This window comes from Xyrauchen texanus, chromosome 49 (assembly GCF_025860055.1).
Source record: "Xyrauchen texanus isolate HMW12.3.18 chromosome 49, RBS_HiC_50CHRs, whole genome shotgun sequence".
In the NCBI taxonomy this organism is placed as follows: Eukaryota; Metazoa; Chordata; class Actinopteri; order Cypriniformes; family Catostomidae; genus Xyrauchen; species Xyrauchen texanus.
This window is the reverse complement of record NC_068324.1, coordinates 18,219,762-18,245,368: the sequence shown is the minus strand read 5'-3', so window position 1 is coordinate 18,245,368 and position 25,607 is coordinate 18,219,762. Positions and strand designations below refer to the sequence as shown.

The 25,607-nt window shown below is 42.5% G+C and overlaps 1 protein-coding gene across 2 annotated transcripts in view; it reads right to left on the bottom strand.

Moving 5' to 3' along the window:
- The window catches only part of LOC127640309 (genetic suppressor element 1-like), a 74,543-nt gene that overhangs the window by 21,806 nt on the left and 27,130 nt on the right, over window positions 1–25,607 (bottom strand). For both annotated transcript variants that reach the window (XM_052122773.1, XM_052122775.1), the window contains exons 2-3: window positions 16,405–16,602; window positions 3,490–3,671 (exon numbers count right to left, since the gene is read on the bottom strand). In XM_052122773.1, the coding sequence (XP_051978733.1) occupies window positions 3,490–3,671; window positions 16,405–16,602 (380 nt within the window). The remainder of the gene's footprint in view (window positions 1–3,489; window positions 3,672–16,404; window positions 16,603–25,607) is intronic.

Genomic DNA, 25,607 nt, shown 5'->3' with positions numbered 1-25,607 from the left:
GAGAGGGTAGTTTGATCAGGGGAAAGTGTATATTGTCCTCCTTCTGTCCTCTAACTGCAGTGTTAAATAAAGAGTCACACACAGACCAAGAGCTGAACAAACCGCCCATACACAAACCCATACAAACACATTCTTTGGCAGGATCTTGCTGTCGCACCTGAGAGTAACCGAAATAATGGACGTGCAGGACACCCACAGATGAGCCTATTTGCACTAATCCAGACCAATTTAAACCCCGTGACCCCATCAGGACCCCATTCCCGCTTTGGTGAGGAAACCTGCAATCAATCCCCCCTGACCACACAAACATCTACTCACACACTCGATCAGTACTGAAGGGCGATAAGAGATCTGATAGAGATATTAATCTTTGTATTGATTGGAAAAAGTAAAGTCAGAGTTTACTGTGTACATAGGCAGCTGACTTCTAAAACAGCATCTTAACAGAAATGTTTCTCAGTGACTGATTTGGAGCGCTTTACATAGGCAGCAACTCTCAACTGCTCTACTCATATGAAGCGCATGGGAGATTGGACAAAGTCTTTTTTAGCAAGTCGGTTCACTCGGCGGCCATCTTTGGTCAGCTATTTTCTATGTAAACAAGTGCAGCTCCTATCTACTTGAATTGGGAAAGGCAGAAAACTCCAAAATGGTTGTTCAAGATTACAATCTAAGAACATATTTTAAATCAGCAGTAAAATGTGACAACACTTGTATCATGAATTGCTCTTCTCTACCTCAGATTACGCTAAAAATATAAATTTTCCTGTCTTTTCTAGCTAATCCGCATACACAATCTCGAATTGATTGACAGGTGATGTATACACTGTGAGCACAATTATTAGGCCAATTGTATTTCTTAGAATTAATTTTATTGTTGAACAAACACAATGCTCTCAGTCAATCCAAAATGCTATTGAACCACAAACCTGAATGTTTAACAAAGGAAAAGTGAGTTTTGTCTTTTTCAGGGGAATATATATATAAGTGTGCACAATTATTAGACAACTAAATTACAAAAATAATTACTCCCAACTCAATTATTTATTCTCAATTTGTAGAGTAAGCACAACAAATAAGTAACACAAAATGACAATTAAATGAAACTTTTGGCCTTTCAAAAATATCCAGTGACCAATATAGCCACCCTTCTTTTCAATAACTGCCATGAGCCTTCCATCCATGAGTCTGTCAGTTTCTTGATCTGCTCACAGTCAACTTTCTCTGAAGCAGCAACCACAGCCTCCCAAATACTGTTCAAAATTGTGTATTGCCTTCCCTCACTTTAAATCTCATGTTTGAGAAGGGCCCACAAGTTCTCAGTGGGATTTAAGTCAGGTGAGGAAGGGGACCAAGTTGGGCATTTTGAGGCCCTTACTCGCTAGCCAAGCAGTGGAGTACTTGGATGCATGTGATGGAGTATTGTCCTGCAAAAAGATCATGGCCTTCTTGAATGCTGAGGACTTCTTCCTGTACCACTGCTTGAAGAAAGTACTACCCAGAAACTGGCAATAGATTTGAGAATTGAGTTTCAGTCCATCTTCAACTTGAAAAGGTCCAACTACCTCATCCTTAATGATAGCAGCCCATACCAGTACCCCTCCTCCACCTTGCTGGTACCTGACTCGAAGTGGTGCCCTGTGTCCATTAGTGATCCAGCCACGGGCTCCACTGGTGCATCAAGAGTCACTCTCAATTCATCTGTCCATAAAACCTTTGAAAAATCTGTCTTCATGGATTTCTTTGCCCAATCTTGATGCTTCAACTTGTGAATACATTCAGTTGGTGGCCGTGTTTCAGCCTTCTTGACCATGGCCATGTCTCTGAGCACTTGACACCCTGTACTTCTGGACACTCCAGGTAGGTTGCAGTTCTGTAATATGGTAGCACTGGAGGATAATGAGTTCCTGGCAGCTTCACGTTTAATTCTTCTCCAGACATTTGCAGTTAATTTGCACCTTTTCTACTCCATGCGGTTTTTTTTGCGCTCTAGTTGACTATTCGCAACAAAATGTTTGATTGTCCGGTGGTCATGCCTCAATAGTTTAGCTATTTCAAGAGTGTTGCATCTGTCTGAAAGGCATTTTACAATTTTTACTTTTCAGTGCCAGTTAAATCTCTTTTTGGACCATTTTACCTGAGGTATTGAAGCTGCCTAATAATTATGCACACCTTGATATAAGGTGATAGTCACTTTTGCCACACCCTCCCTCATTACACAAATATATATCACCTGAAAATGATTGAATCCATCAACCATTCAAGTTTATATGGTTTGGAGTTGGAAAATGTGCATGAAAAGATCAGAATACTCACTTGCCTAATAATTGTGGACACAGTGTATTTCTAAAAGGTGATTGACTCTTTTACCTGTAAGATGGGACTTCCTATCTATATCCACTAACCATTGGGCATTCTTTTTTTCTTCTTTTTTTCCTTCTTTTTTATCCCCTTTTCTCCTAATTTGGAGTGCCCAATTCCCACTACTTAGCAGGTCCTCGTGGTGGCACGGTTACTTACCTCAATCCGGGTGGCGGAGGACAAGTCTCAGTTGCCTCCGCTTTTGAGACAGTCATTCCACGCATCTTATCACGTGGCTCGCTATGGATGACATCGCAGAGACTCATAGCATGTGGAGGCTCATGCTATTTTCTGCGATCCATGCACAAATTATCATGCGCCCCACTGAGAGTGAGAACCACTAATTGCGACCACGAGGAGGTTACCCCATGTGACTCTACCCTACCTAGCAACCGGGCCAATTTGGTTGGTTAGGAGACCTGGCTGGAGACACTCAGCACACCCTGAATTCGAACTCGTGACTCCAGGGGTGGTGTTCAGCGTCAATACTCGCTGAGCTATCCAGGCCCCCTACCATTGGGTGTTCTTATTTCTTCCATTCACATAAAAAAGTGGCCCATCTCTGCTAAATAGTCTCTGATTGGACTCACAATTGATTCTAATACAGTCTGATGTTAACAATGTGCTTGTTAGGTTTAACAGTGCAGACAAAACTTTGTTGCTCAAATAGGAACTGAAAGGCAAAAGAATTGGGAAGATTTCTCACAGAAAATAGCCTCACAATAGAGTTCAACATTAGCATGTGGTTAAGCTACCGACACGCTAGTTTGGTTAACAGTGATGGCAAAGATTTGTTGCTTAAATGTGAACAGTTCCAAAAGAATTGGGAAAATTTCACACAGGAGATTTACACAGTACACAGGTTTACAACTGATTACAAGAGTTTGAGTTAGCATGTTGCAAAGCTAACATTGCGCTTGTTTGGTTTAACTGTGCTGGCAAAGGTTTGGGAAATCTGTGCGTTCTTAATTTACACTTACAATGGTGTAAATATTTCTGGGGTGTTCTGCATAAAGGAATACAGAAGCATTGTTGATGTCATATGTATTAAAAAAGACATGTTTTTATTAACAAGTCAAGAAATGTTTGGATAAAATTTTTTTGCCCTTTTAAAGTCCACTGTCATACCTGATGTCCTTCATCCCGCCAGAAACCATTGACTGTTTTAGTCGGGGCGATGGTGACAACAGGTGTGGTGCCTGTGGGCGGGCCCAGGCTGGTACCCAGGGCAACCCGCTTAGGCGTACTGACCGGAGAAATGTGACTGGTCACTGGGGAAGACACATGTGATGACTCACTACTGATAGAACCTGAGAAAGTGAAAAGAAATGACTTGTGAGTTCAGTACATTCTTGAAAAATAAAGGTGTAGTCCTCAAGTATGTTTATTTTACCATATATAAATCCATTTTGCAGAATTCCACAGATTTACAGACACAATCAGCACAGTAAAAGGTAAAGTCTGCAGATTCTGTCTGACCTTATCGTAGGTTCACAAAATAAAGGCTTTTTGCAACTTCTCCTTATTTCTTAGACAGCAAAGGCCAGAATGAAAGAGACTGGGATTTGGTCAAAACACAGATCAAATTTGATCTGGCATCTCCTACATGAGCACCAAAGCTCACCATGTCCTAAGCACAGGCATTAATCACTAAGCCACTTTCAAACAAAGACATATTTCCCATAAATTGAGACAATCAATCAAAACAACAAAGGAAACAATAATAAAACAGAAAAAAGCAAAAAGAAAAGTGCAAGTACAAACAAAGGAAGAGGGTGTGCGTTTGGTTGTGTGTGCATGGCAGATAATACTAACAACAGCAAAGTGAACATCATCACTTCCCAGACTGCCAAACTTCCCTGCTATCAAAGCTTTTGTGTTGTCAGATAACATGCCAGTTTAAAGAGATAAAGAAGCATACAGTGCCATCTCCCTGTGGTCTCCCATATGGGAAGTGCTAAGAAAAAGCCACTTTTGAAACAGAAAAACAAAAAGAAAAGGTAAGAGTTGGCAAAGAAACAGACATTGAACAACAGATAATTGGAAAAGAGTGTTATGGATCATAAACCCATTGAGCTTTTGTGGGATCAGCTAGACTGTAAAGTGCCCAACAAGTCATCTATGGCAAGTACTACAGGAAGTGTGGGGTGAAATGTCACCTGAGTATCTGGACAAACTGACAGCTAGAATGCCAAGAATCTGCAAATCTGTCATTGCTGCACGTGGAGGATTTTTGATGAGAAATCTCTGAAGTAGTTAAAGTCGTTTTTCAAATTGTAATAGAGATTTTTCATGTTATTAATGTCCTGACTATACATTGTGATCAGTTGAGTACCAATTTATTTCCATAAGAGCAACATCTGTACATTATTTCAAACTTCCTGTGCTTTAAACATTTAAAAAGACTACATTTTAAAAAGACTACAATCAGCTCACTTGTTGGCAACAATTAATCTTGTACTGTATATATATTTCACACTCTGCATTGTATTTGTTATACATGGTGCATGTCTATCTACTGTAATATCCTTTTCTACATATTTTCCACAAAAAGGATCCTTGCATATGTCCCTGGTCTGTCCAGATTTTGCAGGATATGATGCAATCCCATGTTGACTGCATAATCACAGACCTGTTTGCTCAATAAGCAAATTGAAGGGGATCCAGAAAGTGTCCAGTGATGTCCTTTAGGTACCAAACACCAGTCTCTCAAATGACTTAATGACCACAGACATCAGATCGACAGTTCTGTAGTCATTAAATCCTGTGATTTTGGGTTTCTTTGGGACAGAGATGATGGTGGACTGTTGAAGCAATAGGGAACTTCACACTGCACCAGTGATCTGTTGAAGATCTGTGTGAAAATGGGGGCCAGCTGGTTCGTACAGGATTTTAGAAGTTGGCCCAAACACCGTCTGGGCCCTGTGCTTTCCATGTCTTTTTATTCAGGAAGACCCAGCAAACATCCTTTTCACAGATCTTCATTATCATTATCCATCCATCCATCCTTTCATCAATCTATCCATCCATCCATCCTTTCATCCATCATTCATCTTTCTGTCCATCCATCCATCTGTCAGTCCTTCCATCCATCCGTCTGTCCATCGTCCATACATCTGTCCATCCATCATCCCCCTTTTTATCCTTTTCCATCCACCTTTTTATCCTTATCGTTTGTCAGTCCATCCATCCTACTATCCATCCATCCATACTTTCATCCATCCATCTGTCAGTCTGTCCGTCCAGCCATCTATCCATCCATAAATCGAATCTATTAATTCATCCCTCCAGTCCATCCATCCATCCTTTCATCTGTCCATCCATCCATCTCGCTGTCTGTCAGTTCGTCTGTCCATCCATCCATCCTTCCATTTGTCTACCAGTCCGTCCGTCTATCCATCCATCCATCCATCTGCAAGTCTGTCCATTTATCCATCCATCCTTTCATCCATCCATCTATCTGTCAGTCCATCCGTCCATCCATTCTACCTGTAAACCCTTCAAAATTAATTTTCAGGCAAGGCTTTGTCAAGCCAATATCAAAGTTTGTTTTGACACATAATGTTTTGTAGTGATGTATGTAGTAATAGCCTTTATGACTACATTATATATCTTTATGTGGTTTGATTGCATGCAGTACATGTGAAATAACTGTTCCCCTTCTGTCGCTCTCTCCACGTTGTGTCAGAGAAGCGACACTAGGGGTCTCTCGAGTGCCGATATTCACCTCTGGACTATGAAAAAAGGCCAATGAGAGTTGGCAACCAGTATTTGCATGTCCCGCCCCCGGACATACGGGTATTTAAGCGGCGCAAATCACGGGAGTTCATTCAGAAAATTTCTTCGAGCCGATGGTCGTGCATGAACTCTGCTGCGAGTTACACACCAAGTTCCTGGTTAATCCTCTGACGCTCTGCATGCTGTTGGATCTGACGGCGCATAACAGCGGCTTTCTCCTTCCTGTACGGCTGTGCATTCTTGCCCCTGGGCGCTTCGACAGCGCAGACAACTCGAAAGAGTTATTCTAATTTCGCTCTAAAGAGCAAAACACAGCGGCATTGAACGTCCTTCTCAGGACGCGTCCTTTTAAAGACGATATTTCTGCCCGTGTAGTTTCTGGATGTGGTTGATGTCTCCCCACCTCTGACGGTCATAAAAACTGCCTTGCATTCCTGGGTTGCGATCACACGCAGGCAGCGTTTTTATGAATGGTCTATGTTTTCAGTGCGAGAACATAGCCATGACAGCATTGCGGTCGTAGGCTTTCTCTTGTAGTGAGAAAGCCGCTTCAGCCGCCCGCACCTCGCCTCCTTCCCACGGGATTGAGGCAGGCGCCATGGCGATGAAAGCGATCTGGGGACAATGACGGGCTCCGTTTCGCTGGGTGAACCCCTCGAAACCCCCCGCCTCCCGGCACGCTTGCTTGTTTCTGTACGAGCTCGGGATGAGCATTCTCTCCAATGGGTTATGTTTTCATTGTGAGAACATAGCCGCGGCAGCGTTACGATCTCTGCTTTCTCTTGTAGTGAGAGAGGCCATCTCAGCCGCACCCAGCGCCTCGCCTCCTTCCTACGGGATTGAGGCAGGCGCCGTGGCGATGGAGAACGATCTGGGGAGAATAACGGGACGCTTTGCCGGGTAAATCCCCGAAAACCTCCCGCTTCCCGGCACGCTTGCCTGCTTCCCTCGAGCTCGGGATTAGTGCGGTCCGCTTAACGGCCTACCGTCCGGTCCCTCGAGCTCCCCAGCATTGGATGATGACATCAACGCTGCATCGGAGAGCATAAGAGGCGTCGGATGCGGATAACTCGCCTGGGCCGCCACCTTCGGGTCTCCGCCCAGTCTGAGCCTGGCGCTAAGAAGGTCCGCTATGCTTCCCGGGCTTAATTGGTTCCGCGGGCATGTGCGCCGCTCACAGCCGCGCCCCTTGATTCCTTCCGGACATGCATGACGAGCTGAGCAAGCCCAGCTTCCTTGCTCCTCCGCCTCGCTACCCTCGGTGGTAGAACGGTCCCAGACCGCTCCCCCCTGCACGCCATGGCCCCCTCCTGCAAGTCCACCGGGCCAGAGCACTTCAAAATCTGCACTTGGGTAGTCCTGTTCTTGACATGCTGCAGGAACTGCACTCGAACAGGCGATGGCCACTCCGTGGTCCAGAAGCGCAGCGATGGACAGGCAGTACGGGAGGCAGACAAAGCACGCTTTCTCAAACGCCCCGTCTCCCAGCTCCGTCCATTCGGCGACACCACTTGACGACTTCGCCCAGCAGTCCTCAGTGGTGAAGAAACAGAGCGAAGGCTATTTTCAAGCAAAAAAGCATCCTGCCCTGCCGCAAACCTGCGCCAGGGGCCATGCCCTGTCTGCTCGCCGAGGGCGTCCTCCTGCAGCTTTCAAGAAAGAAAGAAAGTGGTGCTCCGCCTCAACTAACAAGTGAGTGGGCCCAGCTCTCAGCCCCAGTGTTGAGCCCCCGCAGAAGTTGGATGCCCATCGTCTCACAGACCCCTTGAGGACCCAGAAGGCTCCCAGAGCTCCTGAGATGACAGACCCAGAGGCCGAGGCGTTAGCTCCGAGCTGGTAAGACCACTCCGTTCCCGGTGGAGGGCCGGGAGGAGAATTTTTGTTAAATTCGTTACACTCTATAGAGCTATTTCCTTGTTGTCTCTGGGGTCACCTGGCCCGCAAATGCCGTTCTCACGGCACCCTGCTTTCAGGCCTCAACAGTCCCAGCTCCATGGGCGTGGTGTCCCGCCTTCAGCCTCCACGACTGTTATCCGGCCGGCCGGTTCAGGCGAGTCCAGAGGATGCCAGCATCAGACCTCCTCCTCAGTCACGAACCCGCCCCTGCCGGGTGCTGCGAACAAGGTAAGTGCTTTGAGTTTATTCTCAGCACCGGAGCCTCGGGACGCCACGTTGCCTCCCGACGCCGCGTTACCTGTTCCGCACCGCTCGCGAAGCCCGCCGGGTACATCCAAAAACTTCGTCCCCTTGGTGCCCCTAGCACGGAGCTTAGAGGCATGGCTTTCACTGCCTAACCCGTCACGCTGGCTGCACCGGACCATTCGACTCGGTTACGCAATTCAGTTTGCCAGGTCTCCGCCCCCCTTCGTGGGTGTACATTTTTCTGCAGTACACGGCCAACATGCCCATTCCCTGCGCGAAGAAATCGCCTCCCTTCTATTAAAGGACACGATAGAGCCTGTCCCTCCAACCGAAACGAAGAAGGGCGTCTACAGCCCTTACTTTGTTGTACCCAAGAAAGGCGGCGGCTTACGACCGATCTTGGACCTGCGAGTTCTCAATCGGACCTTGTCCAAACTCCCGTTCAAAATGCTCACCCAGAAACAAATTCTATCTGGCATCCGGCATCTAGATTGGTTCGCAGCGGTAGACCTGAAGGACGCGTACTTCCACGTCTCAATTTGCCCTCGACATCGACCCTTCCTACGGTTCGCGTTTGATGGCCAGGCGTATCAGTACAAAGTCCTCCCCTTCGGCCTGTCTCTGTCCCCTCGCGTCTTCACGAAAGTCGCAGAGGCAGCTCTTGCCCCGCTCAGAGTAGCCGGCATACGCATACTAAATTACCTCGACGACTGGCTCATACTGGCTCACTCTCGAGAGTTACTATGCGCACACAGAGACCAGGTGCTCAGGCACCTCAGCCGTTTAGGGCTTCAGGTCAACCGGGAAAAGAGCAAGCTCTCCCCGGTCCAGAGCATCTCTTTTCAGTCTGGAGTTAGACTCAGTCTCAATGACAGCGCTCTCAACGGCGTGCTCAGTCAGTGCTGAAATGCCTCGCTTCCTTCAAGCCAGGTGCCGTGGTCCCGCTAAAGCGTTTCCAACAGCTCCTGGGGCATATGGCATCCTCGCGCCGCTGGGGTTGATGCATATGAGACCACTTCAGCACTGGCTCGGACTCGAGTCCCGAGAGCGAGCATGGCGCCGCGACACGCTAGCGTAAAGTTACTTCTGCCTGCCGCTAAACCTTCAAACCCTGGACAGACCTCTGCTTTCTAAGGGCAGGTGTACCCTTGCAGCAGGTGTCCCGACGCGTTCTGGTCACAACCGACGCTTCCAAATTGGGTTGGGGCGCCGTGTGCAACGGGCACGCAGCCGCAGGCCGGTGGAACCGAGGCCCGCTGCGCTGGCACATCAACTGCCTAGAGCTGCTGGCTGTTTGTCTGGCCCTGCAGATGTTTCTCCCGTTAACTCGGAACAAACACGTCCTAGTCAGGACAGACAGCACCACGGTTGTAGCCTACATAAACCGCCAAGGCAGAGTACGCTCCCCCCACATGTCACAGCTCGCCCGTCGTCTCCTCCTTTGGAGTCAGCAGCGACTGGAGTCACTGCGTGCCACTCACATCCCCGGCAACCTCAATGTGATAGTGGACGCGCTGTCAAGACAAAGCTTGCCTGGCGGGGAGTGGAGGCTCCACCCCAGTCGGTCCAGCTGATTTGGGACCGGTTCGGCAAGGCTCAGGTAGACCTGTTTGCCTCCCAAGAAACCTCCCACTGCCCGCTCTGGTATGCCCGGACAGAGGCTCCCCTCGGGGAAGATGCGCTGGCACACAGCTGGCCCGCGGGGCTGCGCAAGTATGCATTTCCCCCAGTGAGCCTTCTTGCACAGGTGCTATGCAAGGTCAGGGAGGACGAGGAGCAAGTCATTCTGGTAGCCCCCTATTGGCCTACCAGGACTTGGTTTTCGGACCTCACGCTCCTCACGGCAGCCCCTCCCTGGCGAATTCCCCTGAGGAAGGACCTTCTTCCTCAGGGATGGGGCATGCTCTGGCACCCGCACCCAGACCTCTGGAACCTCCACGTCTGGCCCCTGGACGGGATGCGGAAGATCTAGCCGGTCTACCATCTACCGTCGTAGATACAATCAGCCAAGCCAGAGCCCCTCTACCAGGCATCTTGACGCCCTAAAGTGGCGTCTGTTCATGGACTGGTGTTCTTCCCGAGCCGAAGACCCGCAGAAGTGCGCAGTTAGGTCAGTGCTCGTGTTTCTTCAGGAGAGGCTGGAGAGGAGGCTGTCCCCCTCCACCCTCAAGGTGTATGTCGCCGCTATCGCGACCCACCATGACATGGTAGACGGAAAGTCTCTTGGTAAGCACGACTTAATCGTCAGGTTCCTAAAAGGTGCCCGGAGGATAGCTCCCTCCCGGCCTAACCTGTTCCCCTCCTGGGATCTCGGTCGTCCTTACGGGACTCCAGAGACCCCCCTTCGAGCCGCTTGACTCAGTTAGACTCAGGGCCCTCTCTCTCTCAAGACCGCCCTGCTGATCACGCTCACTTCCATCAAGAGGGTCGGGGACCTGCATGCGTTCTCTGTTAGCGACGCTTGCCTGGAGTTCGGTCCGGCAGACACTTTCGTGATCCTAAGACCGCGACCGGGCTATGTGCCCAAGGTTCCTACCACACCCTTCAGGGATCAGGTAGTGAACCTGCAAGCGCTGCCCCGGAGGAGGCAGATCCAGCCCTTTCACTGCTGTGTCCAGTACGTGCCTTACGTATCTACCTGGACCGCACACAGAGCACTAGGCGCTCTGAGCAGCTCTTCGTCTGCTTTGGGGGACAGAAGAAAGGGAATGCTGTCTCCAAGCAGAGACTACGCCCACTGGGTTGTCGACGCCATTTCCTGGCTTATCACACCCAGGCCGTGCCCCCCTTTGCGGGTCCGAGCCCACTCCACCAGGAGTGTTGCGTCCTCATGGGCACTGGCTAGGGGCACTGCCCTAGCAGACATTTGTAGAGCAGCGGGCTGGGCAACACGTAACACTTTCGCAAGATTCTACAATCTCCGAGTTGGGTCAGTATCGTCCCGTGTTCTCTCAGGTACCGAGCCCGTAGAACTCGGTGGCACGCTCACGATCTGACCGGTGAATCGCTTGCACCTAGCGCCCTTCCCCCTAACCAGGGGAAACAGCGCCTTCACTCCCAGGAGATCTCAGGTTTGGGACACTGGTTGATTCCTCCCTAGCCCTCGTGGGTCGCAGTTCAGCGGAGGAACTCGCCGACCCAAGCCACTGCGGGTACCGCAAGCTACCCTGCACTGGTGTAGGTGCTCCGCAGGTAAGGCCTCCTTCGGACTCCCCTGTGTGTAATGCCACGGTTCTGTCCCCTCTGGCGAGCGGACTCCCGTGCTTCCCTTAGGCAGTCACGGCTGCCTCGGTTGCCGTGCTGTATGTTCCCCCCTCTATAGGCTGGATCACCACCGCACCTACTTTTCCACATAGGCCCTAAGTCAGGCCTCCGATGGTTTTGCCACTTAAACTTGCCTCCCCTCTCGGGTAGGCGTGGCCTCCGCAGGGTCTTCTCCACCCTGAATAAGGGCTAAGACCCCCTTCCCTCAATGCGTGTAAGTCCCCCGGCCTAAGTTGCTCTATGAAACATAGAGAGAAAAGAGCGTTCCCAGGTTGGCAGCCAGCACCTTGTTCCCCCTTCCAGGGTAACGATAAGGAATCCTGATGGCTTAAATGGGGCATTGGGGAAGGGTACGTGCAGCCTGATACAGTTGGTCGTCCTGCACGTAAGAACACCTGCTCGCTCCTGTATCAGCAGTTCACGTACATGGCTCAGCGCGTGGCGCTTTTATAAGTGGACCCCTAGTGTCGCTTCTCTGACACAACGTGGAAAGAGCGACAGAAGGGGAACGTCTAGGTTACGTATGTAACCTCCGTTCCCCGATGGAGGGAACGAGACGTTGTGTCTCCCCTGCCATTTCCGGCTCCTCAGAAAAATCCTGAATCAACTCCCATATTTGCGCCGCTTAAATACCCGTATGTCCGGGGGCGGGACATGCAAATACTGGTTGCCAACTCTCATTGGCCTTTTTTCATAGTCCAGAGGTGAATCTCGGCGCTCAAGAGAGACCCCTAGTGTCGCTTCTCTGACACAACGTCTCGTTCCCTCCATCGGGGAACGGAGGTTACATACGTAACCTAGACGTTTCCTTATTAAGATAAAAGCCTACACAATGCACAAACATCAAGAAACACACACACGCATGCCCGCATACATGACAAACACACTAAACCACTAAAAGCAGTATCTATACTGTATAAGACCCAACACAAAGTGTAAAGTAGGTCAGCTTTTCTCAGCGCTTGTGTCTGCCAGAGAGCAGATAAAAGTGATAAAATACTCTGTGCTTTCTACAACTTTATTCATTTAATTGTGTTACATTTGACACTTTTACATACACTACATGGCCAAAAGTATGTAGATAACAGAACATCACACCCATGTGTGCTTGATCATTACATTTCAAAACTATTGGCTTTTACAGATCGCTGGTACTCTCTTTGCTCCTATGACAGCTTCTACATTAATGGGATGATTTTTCACTATGGAACACTGCTGTAAGGTATTTACAGCCATTCAGACACAAGAGCAAGAGTGAGGTCAAGCACTGATGTTGGACGATAGGGTCTGGCTCACAGTCATTATTATAATGAATCTCAAATGTGTTCATTTGGGTTCAGGTCTGGGCTTTGTACAGGTCAGTCAAGCTCTTCCACATCAGACTCAGTAAAATGATTCTTTATGAACCTCACTTGTGGAATTTGAAAATTCAAGGTCTGGAACCATCATGGAAATTAACAAAGTTTCAAAAGTTATTAATTTTATAATGTCCTATAATGAATATTATTGTCATTTTAGTTATATTCTGCTTAAAATATAAAATATGCAATTATTATTAGTCCTACTTAAACAGTTAAGGATCAGAGCAAACAGTATTAAAAAGTATTAAACTGTTTGTGCCACAGACATGAATGATACCTAAAATCATGCTGATAGTTGAGGAGAGGTATGCTTTTACATTTCTAATTGAGTAGAATCAAGATTTTCACCTGGCAGACCATTAAAGAGGTGAAAAACTCCCACAAACTTACATTGAAAGAGGGACCCAAAGCATAAAATCTAGAATACTCTTTTGTATGCAAGTGTATGTATTTGGAGGGGAAATGTCATATTACTACAGGCTTCAACAAGGACACACACACACACACACACACACACGTTGTGTTTCCATGTTTTATGGGGACTTTCCATAGACATAATGGTTTTTATACTGTACAAACTTTATATTCTATCCCCTAAACCTAACCTAACCCAACCCCTAAACCTAACCCTCACAGAAAACTTTCTGCATTTTTACCTTTTCAAAAAACATAATTTAGTATGATTTATAAGCTGTTTTCCTCATGGGGACCGACAAAATGTCCCCACAAGGTCAAAAATTTCGGGTTTTACTATCCTTATGGGGACATTTGGTCCCCACAAAGTGATAAATACACGCTCACACACACACACACACACACACACACACACACACACACACACACACACACACACACACGAAAGTCCCTCAAGCCTAAAAAGCCTTAAACAAAAGGCAGCTTTTCCAAACAGGTTTAACAATCTGAGACAGAGCAACCCTGACTGAATTAATTAAATTGTGAAATGCGAAAACTTTGAATTCAGCGTTTCCAGTGTTTAAGAGAACAAAATCGTCACTTCTGGAGAAATTGGTGCGAAATGGAAATGGAAGTTGTAGCCACTGGGGAAGCTAATGTAGCTCTTTATTAAATGTAATTAATTACTTATAGTTTAGAGCATGCAGCTAGTTGTTGGTCCAGTAATGAGCGAATTGTAGACGTAAAGTCACATCACTTTTTTGATGTGCATCTAGGTATTTATTCAGTAAATGTGTTTCATCATAGTTTATGTGCATGCCTTCTAAGCGAATAAAAAGAAATTCCTCAAGCGAGCATATACGTATTTTTTATATGTGCATTTTGGAGAAAAATTGCTTCAATTCCATCAAACATTTTTTATGCAATATCTCACAATTTGCACAAAGATAAGTGGATGGAAACCCATAAGTACCCTAGTCAAAAAGAAAATACACTATGAAGGTATATTGAAAGTACAGGCATACAAGCTCTTAACCAATCAATAAAATCTGGTTTTTTTTCACTCTCTTTCTCTCTGTCTCAAAGCGAGAGATAAACAAAATAATCACTCATAGTGGATCAGACAATTTGATGTTTATATATAAAGTGATCAAAACATGTATGCCTGAGAAAGCTTTAGACAATGTTAGATCATTCACAGCTTCAATAGACGTTACTGTTTCTCTCTACAACAGAATGCGACTGAAAATCTGGTGTCATTTACTCACACTCATGTAATTTCAATTGGAAACCAATTTCATTAAATCTTTATATCCTAAAATACTCAAAGTTTTTAGATCTATGCTGCATTTTATATCACGCTTAGACAGTACAATAGCTTAAATCCATTGAAAACGTGATCTAAGAACTTTTTATGTAATGTGCATTATCAGAACATTCTGTGTCGTCTTTATGTATGTGCGTGTGCGTATGTTTGTTTTGTTTATGTTTTTAGTTGACTACAACAATTACAGAGACAGATGGGCAGATAAATGTTGTGCCACCCACATGTGCAAATTTAATTCAAATTTAATGTGAAACCACCACACGCGCACACGCACACACGCGCACACACACACACACACGCACACACACACACGTAGTGTTTCCATGTTTTATGGGGACTTTCCATAGACATAATGGTTTTTATACTGTACAAACTTTATATTCTATCCCCTAAACCTAACCCTACCCCTAAACCTAACCCTCACAGAAAACTTTCTGCATTTTTACATTTTCAAAAAACATAATTTAGTATGATTTATAAGCTGTTTTCCTCATGGGGACCGACAAAATGTCCCCACAAGGTCAAAAATTTCGGGTTTTACTATCCTTATGGGGACATTTGGTCCCCACAAAGTGATAAATACACGCTCACACACACGCACACTCACAAACACACACACACTCACAAACACACACACACACACACACACACACACACACGTGATGGGACACGGCATTAAAAATCAGGACTGTCCCCGTTATTGGGACGTCTGGTCACCCTATCTCCATAAGTGCAACATTAATTTCTGCAAGCCATAGATTGCTGATGAATTGTGCTGCCCACACAGTTGCCTCAGCCATGTTGATTTAGTAAATGTCATAAATTCAATATTGTGGGCAGATCATATTAACTCCTGGGGCTTTTATACAAAGTGACTCTTCATAACATTTATCAATGGGACAGAAATACACAGGTACTACAAAATCATAAAATGTTATTAAGTATAAAAATAATATATAATAGACCAACTCTCAGACAGCATACTCAAGTGATGTGGCTTGTGATCTCTCACACATCGTCCATTAGAGGCACCTCTCAACAACACCAATTATTTGCCCAGCAACAAGTTTACTGCACATGACATGCATATTTTACAGTTAGTGGTGGTTTGGGACAATATTTAATGAAAATTTAGACAAATGCAGAGCAATCCCAACTCCAATTCTGGCTGGTAGGATTAAGGCGTGAGACGGGGTGGGTTGACCAATCAGATGAAAGTTGCGTTTCATTATTCTTGAATCAAATATTCCAGCCTAAAACAAATGTTTTTTTTTTAACACTGATCAAAATAGAAAAAAGACTTTTCCATCTTTCTCTTTATTCCTTTTTAAATAGAAAACAAAATAGTCAACTGAAAATGAGTTTTTATCTGCTTATTCTATTCATCAGTGTTAGTTCACCCATAAATTACAAGCTGTATATTCACAATATATCCATGAGCAATAAACATTAGAAATAATTAAATACATCATGCAACAAAACCAAACAAAGCAAAAAACAAAACTGAACAAAACAGAAAACAAACAAAAAAAACTGATCAAAACAAAAAGCAAACAAAAAAAAAATAGACAAAACCAAATAAAAAAACAGAAACAGAAAAACAAAAGAAAAGAAAAGAAAAAACTGATCAAAACAAATACAAAGGACAAACCATTGTTCTTGCAATTGTTGTGTAGTGCTATTAGCATTGGTCTGCGGAATACATCAACAAATTGCCTTTTAAGCAAAGTCACACATATGTGATAACAAAAAGAGCAAGAATTGAAGGGTAGAGAGGAGAGGAAAGGGCACACTCACCTTTCGGCTCTTCGGCTTGTTTGGCTAGTTTGCGGAGAGCAGCAGCAAATCCGGAGTGTGCAGACTGTGATGCCGGGCTTTCATTGGCTACCATTGCTCCGCTGAAGGATGAGGGAGTCATGGGGCTTACAGTGGCCATGGCGCATGGTGCGGTCGAGATCATTCCTGCTAATGAGGACTTTGGTTCATGGCTCATACCTGCAGGGAAAAACAGATTCAGGACCAATTCAGTTTCTGTTCAAACTTGAATTGTGAGACAACAGCTCTGTGTGCTACCCACAGTGCCACATCACAGAAATAATAATTGCATTTTTATTATTACATGGCTCTCTGGATTACTTGATTCTGGTTGTCCAATCATAGCATTCTGCATTCTTCCCAAACCCGATTCAAATGCAAAGTTAAAATTGACCTGATCTTGGACAGAACAAATTGTCGGGTCAAGCCCTGGTTAGGGTTGGATAGGTAATTTCTGATTTAGAGGTCTGCTATGACAATATGGGATCACCTTACAAAAATTAAAAAAAAATTATTTAGCATATGCTTTTATCCAAAGAGGACTACTACAACACTACACTTCACCCTAATGAGACAATAACATTAGTATTGCTGCTGTGATAGTTAGTTCCTAAATTAGCTATAAAAGTAAGAGCAACTACAGAAATGTCGTCGAGACAAAGAGAAATAAAATAAATTTTAAAAAGTTTGTTTAAAAAGTTCATTTAAAAGGATGTAGTTAGTTAGTTAGTTAGTTAGTTAGTTAGTTAGTTAGTTAGTTAGTTAGTTAGTTAGTTAGTTAGTTAGTTAGTTAGTTAGTTAGTTAGTTAGTTAGTTAGTTAGTTAGTTAGTTAGTTAGTTAGGTAGGTACAGGGGAGAATAGTGAATGTGTTATTTCAATGTAAAATGTTTCATGTTAGACTTCCTGTTCCGGTTGCTGTCGGCACGCTTATTCCTAAATTTATCACATGTGAATCCCTCATTGCTGACGTAAGAAGCTATAGTAAAAATGTGGCATGCACTGTAGGAAGAAATAACATAAGCGAATGCCATGACTTACCGTAATTGTCAATGCACGAGTCTGTGTTTGTAACTTACTAGCCTGCTTAGCATTGCTTATTCTTGCTTATTCACGTTCATTGTTTTATCCTTTGTCATTTTATCGTATGCTTCAGGTTTTTTATTTCTACTGTTTCAACTGCGTGTATTTTACCGCCCACACCTGTTTCTCTCTTTTTTCAGTTCTTTTTTTTCAACTTGTCTACATCTTGCATCTCAACTGTGTGTATTATTTTCCTCCACTGTGTTTTACACGGATTATTGCATCAATCTCAAACATCTGCTGATTAGGAATCACATCGAACTACATCAAACTCAAAACCTTGTAGCTCAAGAACAACCATATCAACAACAACAAACAATTGTGGTAAGTCAAGGCATTCGCTTATGTTATTTTTTCCTGCATTGCATGCCACATGTTTACTATAGCTTCTTCCGTCAGCAGTGAGTGATTTACATGTGGTAAATGTAGGAATTAGTCAGGCTGACAGAGATGATAAATGAGTTAGAGTCACGCATCTGAACGCTAATGGAGGTCAGTGAGAAAGAGAAGTCGGTAGAGTCTGTTTGTGATGTGGGAAGTACAGCGAGCAACACACACACTTTGGTTCTGGTTGAAGAGCCACGTAGCAGGGCATTTGGGTGACACTTGGCAGCATTCTCGCTCAGCAAAGCGACACCACTCTCTTGTTCCTGTTAAGGTTTCCAATCAATTCTCTTAACTCAATGATGCACCCCCTGAGAATCATGTTGAAAGAGCCTTAATAATTGGTGATTCTATTGTAAGAAACGTGGAAATAGAGTCTCCAGCCATCATTGTTAAATGCATTTCTGCAGCACGAGCATGTGACATCAGATCAAATTTACAAGTGCTGGCTAATGCTAAATGTAGATTTTCTAAAACTGTTATTCATGTCGGCACTAATGATATCAGGCGCCAGACGGAGATCACTAAAGATAATATTAAAGAGGTGTGTAAACTTGCAAAGACACTGTCAGACACTTTAATATGTACTGGCCCACTCCCTGCCTGTTTGTGGTGACAAGGTTTATAGTAGATTAGTGTAAATGAATGGCTGGATGTCTGAGTGGTGTCTGGACAATAGCCTAGGATTTATAGACAATTGGAAGAGTTTTTGGGGTAGACCTGGCCTGCTAAAGAGAGACAGACTCCATCCCTCCAGGGAAGGTGCTGCTCTCCTCTCTAGTAATTTGGCTCATAATCTTAATAGTGATAATATTTGATGACCTGGGGCCCAGGTCAGGAAGCAGACAAACTGGTTAATCCGAATGTCTGCTAGCGTGACATCTAGCATGAGACGTCACATAGGTCACATAAACTACAACACAAAGAGACTGTGTCTGTTCCCCGAACTACCAAACACAAAACTCTCACTAAATAATTTAGAAAGAATTTGAAGATAAACATCATATAAAAGGTAGGTCTATTAAACATTAGATCTCTTTCTACCAAAGCACTAATTGTAAATGAAATTATTACAGATAATAATTTGGATGTGCTCTGTTTGACTGAAACCTGGTTTAAACCAGATGAATATATTTTAGTTTAAATTAATCTACTCCCCCAGCTTATTGTTATAATCTTCAGCCTCTTCTGAAGAGTCGAGGAGGAGGTGTTGCTACAATTTACAATGAAGTTTTTGTTGTTACTTAGAGGACAGGATATCAATTTGAATCTTTTGAACTAATAATGCTTAATGTGACACCATCAGATATAACTAAAAAAAATCTCTGTTGTCTTTTGACATTGCTATAGTATATAGATCACTCAGGCCGTAATCTGGTTTCCTTGGTATATTTGCAAATTCGCCATAATCATACACTAGATTTAATTCTGTCATATGGAGTTGATGTTGATAATATAGAAATTCTGCAGCAGAGCGATGACATCTCAGATCATTGCCTGGTCTCTTGTTTGCTGCGATCAGCTAATGTCTCTCAATCTACAACACACCATTATTCAGGTACAACAATTTTTTCGACCACTGAAGATAGCTTCACTAATAATCTTCCAGAATTGTCTCAAATTAAGCCAAAAAGTCTAGAAGAACTTGATACAGTCTTATCTATCACTCTTGGTAAAATTAAATAAAAAAGCCTGCACCATGGTACATTTATCACCCTCATGCTCTCAAGAGAGCAGCTTGGAAAATGGAGCACAAGTGGAAGAATAAAACAAAATTAGAGGTATTTTGCAGTGCATGGAATGATAGTGTCTGTAGATACAGACAGGCACTAAAAGCTGCCAGGTCTGCATATTTTAGCAAACTCATAGAAAATAACCACAACAATCCTATGTGTTTATTCAGTACTGTGGCTAAATTGGTTAGGTATAAAGCATCGACTGAACCAAATATTCTGTCGCAGCATGAATTTCTTTACTGATAAAATGTAAATATTCCGAAATACAATTGGAACAATAAAATCAACGGTCTCAGCACCTCAGAAAACAGTGTCTCGTAATTTTCCTCACGAGCAACTTCAATCCTTCGCTGTCATATGTCATGAAGAGCTAACAAAATGTATAAAACAATCAAAAGCAACAACATGTTAGATCCGATACCAACCAATCTCTTAAAAGAGGTATTCCCTGTAATCTCCCAACCTCTTCTTAATATTATTAACTCCTTGCTATCCTTAGGATATGTCCCAAGAAACTTTAAAATGTCAGTTATCAAACCACTTATAAAGAAGCCACAGCTTGATCCTGGAGAATTGCTAATTACAGACCAATTTCAAATCTACCATTTATGTCAAAAATACTAGAATGTTTACTTCTAAATAGAAATGGTATATGTGAACAATTTCAGTCAGGATTTAGGCCCCATCACAGTACAGAGACTGCACTTGTCAGAGTTAAAAATGACTTGCTCTTATCATCTGATCGCGGCTGCATTTCTCTTCTAGCGCTTTTAGATCTTAGTGCAGCCTTTGACACAATTCTTTTGAATTCTTTCTCTTCCTTTGAACATTCTGTTGAATAGGCTGGAGAATTATGTTGGCCATAGTGGACTTGCATTAGCATGGTTTAGGTCCTATTTATCAGACTGCTACCACTTTGTATGTGTAAATGAGGAATTGTCAAATCAAACAAAAGTTAAGTATGGAGTGCCACAGGGATCAATTTTACGGCCTCTGCTTTTTACCGTATACATGCTTCCCCTGGGAGATATTATCAGGAATCATGGAATATGTTTCCACTATTATGCCGACGATACCCAACTTTATATTTCTTACAAACCCAATGCAAATTCACAATTCTCCAAATTAGCAAAGTGTATTAATAAAATCAAAGACTGGATGGCCAGAAATGTCCTTCTATTCAATTCCAACAAAACAGAGGTACTAATTATTGGACCAAAAACCTCTAAAAATAAGCCGTTAAAAGATCATTTGATTCTCGACGGATGTACTGTTATGTCATCTTCTACAATTAAGAATTTGGGTGTTATATTTGATACCAATCTGTCCTTTGAAAATCTAATTTCCAATGTTTGTAGAACAGTATTCTTCCACCTCAGAAATAATGCTAAGTTATGACACATGCTCTCTGTTGAAGATGCCGAAAAACTATTTCATGCGTTCATGACCTCAAGACTAGATTATTGTAATGCATTACTGAGAGGATGTCCAGCAAGTTCAATAAATAAACTTCAATTTGTTCAAAATGCAGCTGCCAGAGTGCTGACTACAACCAAGGAATATTATCATATTAGCCCAATTTTATCGTCACTACATTGGCTACCTGTTAAATTTCGAATTCATTTTAAAATTCTGTTAACTACTTACAAAGATTTGAATGGTCTAGCTACACAGTACTTAAGTGACCAACTGTGTAGTGATTGACATTCTATATTCCATCACGTTCATAGTGATAAAAGAAATTCTGGCTTTTTAATAATTCTAAGAATATCAAAATCCACAAAAGGAGGTAGATCATTTTCATATTTGGCTCCTAAACTATGGAATAATGTCCCTCACACTGTTCGGGATGCACACACGCTCACTCAATTTAAATCTAGACAAAAGACTCATCTATTTAGCCAGGCATACACATAATTTATCCATCAACACAATTAGATTGCTTTAGTTAGGTCTGCCAGAACCAGAAACATCTACATTTTCATTTTCCTGGTGGGCCGATGCACTTTGGGGACTTCTTAAAGTTCATTAAAAAATATCTTCTTTATTTTAAACACTGGACATTAACACTTACTTAGTTTAAACATTTTAAATCATGACTTGCACTGCACACAAATAATTAATTTTGGCATTATATTCAAGATGTTAGCCATAAGGGAACTGGTCCCCACAGTGGTGTCTGGTTTCTCCCAAGGAAATTTTTCTTCATTAACCAACATCTTCTGGAGTTTTGTGTTCCTTGCCATAGTAATTGTTACACAATTTACAGTCATATTTAATCAAACTACACAACGATCACTCTAAAGCTGCGTTCACACTGCCAGCGACATGCAACAACAAAACAACCTAATCTCATTCATTTTCAATGAGAGCTGGCGACCGTTGGCAACCGGATGTGGGCGTGTCCAGCGACAAGTCAAAGTTGAGAAATGTTTAACTTTATGCAAATGAAGAGCGACTTTCAGGAGCGACAGCCAATATGAGAAAAATGGTAGAGCTCACGTGATCCTAATATTTTAATAATAACATTAACTGTAAAGAAACAGTGCTGTTTAGACTCTCCATACACACCACTAGCGAACTAACCGCCAGCCACTGGTGACCTGCAGCGACAAAGTAGCTTGTAGTGTGAACACAGCTTAAGACTTAATAGATATTACATTTATAGATGTTTAATTTTTTTTGTTAATGCATGATTTCCTGTAAAGTTGCTTTGAAATGATGTCTGTTGTGAAAAGCGCTATACAAATAAAAATTACTTGACTTGCAGGTTATTTAAATATGTGAATTATGTTGTATCTAAATTACAGGAATATTCCAGGTTAAATACAAGATAAGCTCAATCGACAGCATTTGTGGCATAATGTTGATAACCACAAAAATGAATTGCGACTTGTCCCTCCTTTTCTTAAAAAAACAAAAACAAAAAACAAATCTGTGTAACAGTGAGGCACTTACAATAGAAGTCAATGGGCCCATCCCATAAACATCAAAATACTCACTGTTTAAAAAGTATAGGCACAAGACGTAGACAATTTGTGTATTAACATGATTCTAGTGTGATGAAATCACTTACTAACCTTTTCCGTGTAAAGTTATAGCCAATTTGACAACTTTTTCCAAGACGATGTAATGCCATTAACCCAAAAAAAAACCTTGGCGTGGCCAAGCGATGTCTGTGGAGAGCAGGCCGAAAGAGTGAGTGTGGTGAGGATTGACAGCTGTGGGAAATCACCTCTAACAGCTGTTTTGTGTTTGAAGTGATAGCGGAGAAGGATTTAAAGGGCAATCCAGACCACCGGAGGGAGAGAGAGAGCCGAGCCTGAAGCTGTGCGTGTGTGTGTGTGTGTGTGTGTGTGTGTGTGTGTGTGTGTGTGTGTGTGTGTGTGTGTGTGTGTGTATGCTGAAAAGCAAATATTTGAGTTGGTGTTTATAGCTGAAAAGTGATTTTCTTCTGTTAATATAAGTTTGAAGTTGGAGTGTTCACCCGGCTCATGTTTCCTCTTTACATGACCGAATGAACCTGTTACAGCGACCATTTAAACAACTTGACAGCTCAGATAATAGATTCATTTTAACAGAAGAATTAATGCAAATGCTTTTATAAAATAATAAGCTTCACATTTCTGCCTTTAAAACCCTCCAAATCTGGCCCTATTCACTGCCATTGTAAGTGCCTCACTGTAACCTCCATTTGTGCTTTTTCGAGTCTAATTTTTTTTTGTGGTTATAAACATTATGCCACAAATGCTGTCAAGCTTAACTTGCAATGAAGGCGGAACATTTCTATAACAGGTTATATTCATTTCAGATATGTATTTTTAATATGACTGAATAATCCTATTAGCAAAACAACAACAAAACTCTCTTTAGCACTTCCTTTCTCTCTCTCTCTCAATTAATCCTCATGTTATTATCACTCATTGCCAGCGTTTCTACAGAAACAAACAAAAGCTTGCTCTATCATGATAAACTCTGCTTCACCCCTTGCCCTCCTGCTGAACCCAACAAAACAATTAATAATGAACTTAGCACAGTTAGAAGAACTGGGAATGATATGAGCCATATCTTCATTATGACTAAATGGAGCCTTACACATTAATCAGGTTAACCTTAAATAGCAAACCATAATGTGTTCACTATAGCAAGATAAAACATTTGCAACACTCTTGCTCAAAAAATGTAAAGTGTAATGGGCTAAATGCTTAACCAAATATAAACTGGTTACAATTATTAATGAGAACATGCATCTTATTGTAAGGTGTACTGTACTAGTGTAATTAATACAAAATATGCATGTAACAATAAACATATACTGTATATACAGTATATATGCTCTATATATATATAATATATTTCCTTTCGTAATGTGACGTATTACCGACTGAAACAAAATGTAGGACGGGACTTGATTTTATCCATTGGGAATCTCACCCACAATCATCATATACAGGATAATAAACAAGTGCAGCCTTAAAATTGAAGTATATTGCCATTAAACGAAATTGCCATATGTGTTGCTCTCAAATCCTGTTAAGGGCTTATCAATCAAAGCATCATATCAGGCGCTTGAGACAGCTGTTCACCTTCCACTCATTTACGTGCTACAAACAGACCTCTGTCTTTTTCTCTTCTCTGTATCTCCCTCGTTATCTTGACTAACATAACAACTGTCACGTATACATCACCTGTTCTTTCCTCCTTTCTCTCGCACTTTCACTCCTGGATAATGTCAATATGAGATAACGGACAAATGGTCTCTATGGAAATGAGAAAAGCAACAGGTATCTTCCTGTGAACACACTTTGCACAAGTTGCAAAAGTCATTCTAAGAAAGACATCCCCCAACACAGAAGAGAATTGACAAGAAAGAACAAGGGATGTCTATAATAAGCCAATAAGTGGAAGAGAGATAAATAGCACTGTCAATTACATTTTTAATCAGATTAATTAGGACATGCAGATTCATTAATCAAATGAATCGCATTTAATCGCATATACAAATATTTTCTGAGAAAGCCCCTCATATAACAATAATTAAAAATATAATGAAATAATTATCTTTAAATATTTAAAAAATTATATAAATATATATAACATTTAAAATATTCAGATAATTAAAATGCATTCTTGTGGCAGATGAGTTAATCATTGATAAGGCCATACAAAAAGCGGCTTTAGAATACAATGTATTGTTTACTACCATATTATTGATCATAAGTCAATCACACAGTTCACAGCAATCCATTTCACAAGTGAATTTGTCAATCAGTTGGAGATTTATTATGAGGGCTTGTTTAAGGACCCATCAATGTACACCTGCGTCAGACATGCTTGTGTAGCGTCTCGGGTGCGTTGTGTCATAAACATAAAATGTTTAGGTCACTGTGTCAAGTTAAATATAGTTTAATACTTAGAACATATCTTGAGATCCCTTAGTTCAAATTTGCGCTCCATCAAGTGTTCTGAATGCAAGAAAGTGACGCGTGTTTGTTTTGTGCTGCTGCTGGATGGTTGTTTTCTTCACTGTATAAACTGTGCGTTGCCACACAGCTGAAATTTCACTTACTGCCCTCTGGAGTAAACAGGTGGTACTACAAGCTTGCATTTCTCAGGAATCTTCCTTATTACGGTCTGGGGGGCATTGCGATTAATTGTGTTAATTTTTGTGTTTATTTTTAATCAGATTAATCGCATTGAATTAACACGTTAAATCGACAGCCCTAATATATATATATATATATATATATATATATATATATATATATATATATATATATATATATATATATATATATATATATATATATACACATACACACACACTGATCAGCCACAACATTAACAACACCTGCCTAATATTGTGTAGGTCCCCTTCGTGCCGCCAAAACAGCGCCAATCAGCATCACAGAATAGCAATCTGATATTATATTCTTCACGTCACAATTGTAAAGAGTGGTTATCTGAGTTACTGTAGACTTTGT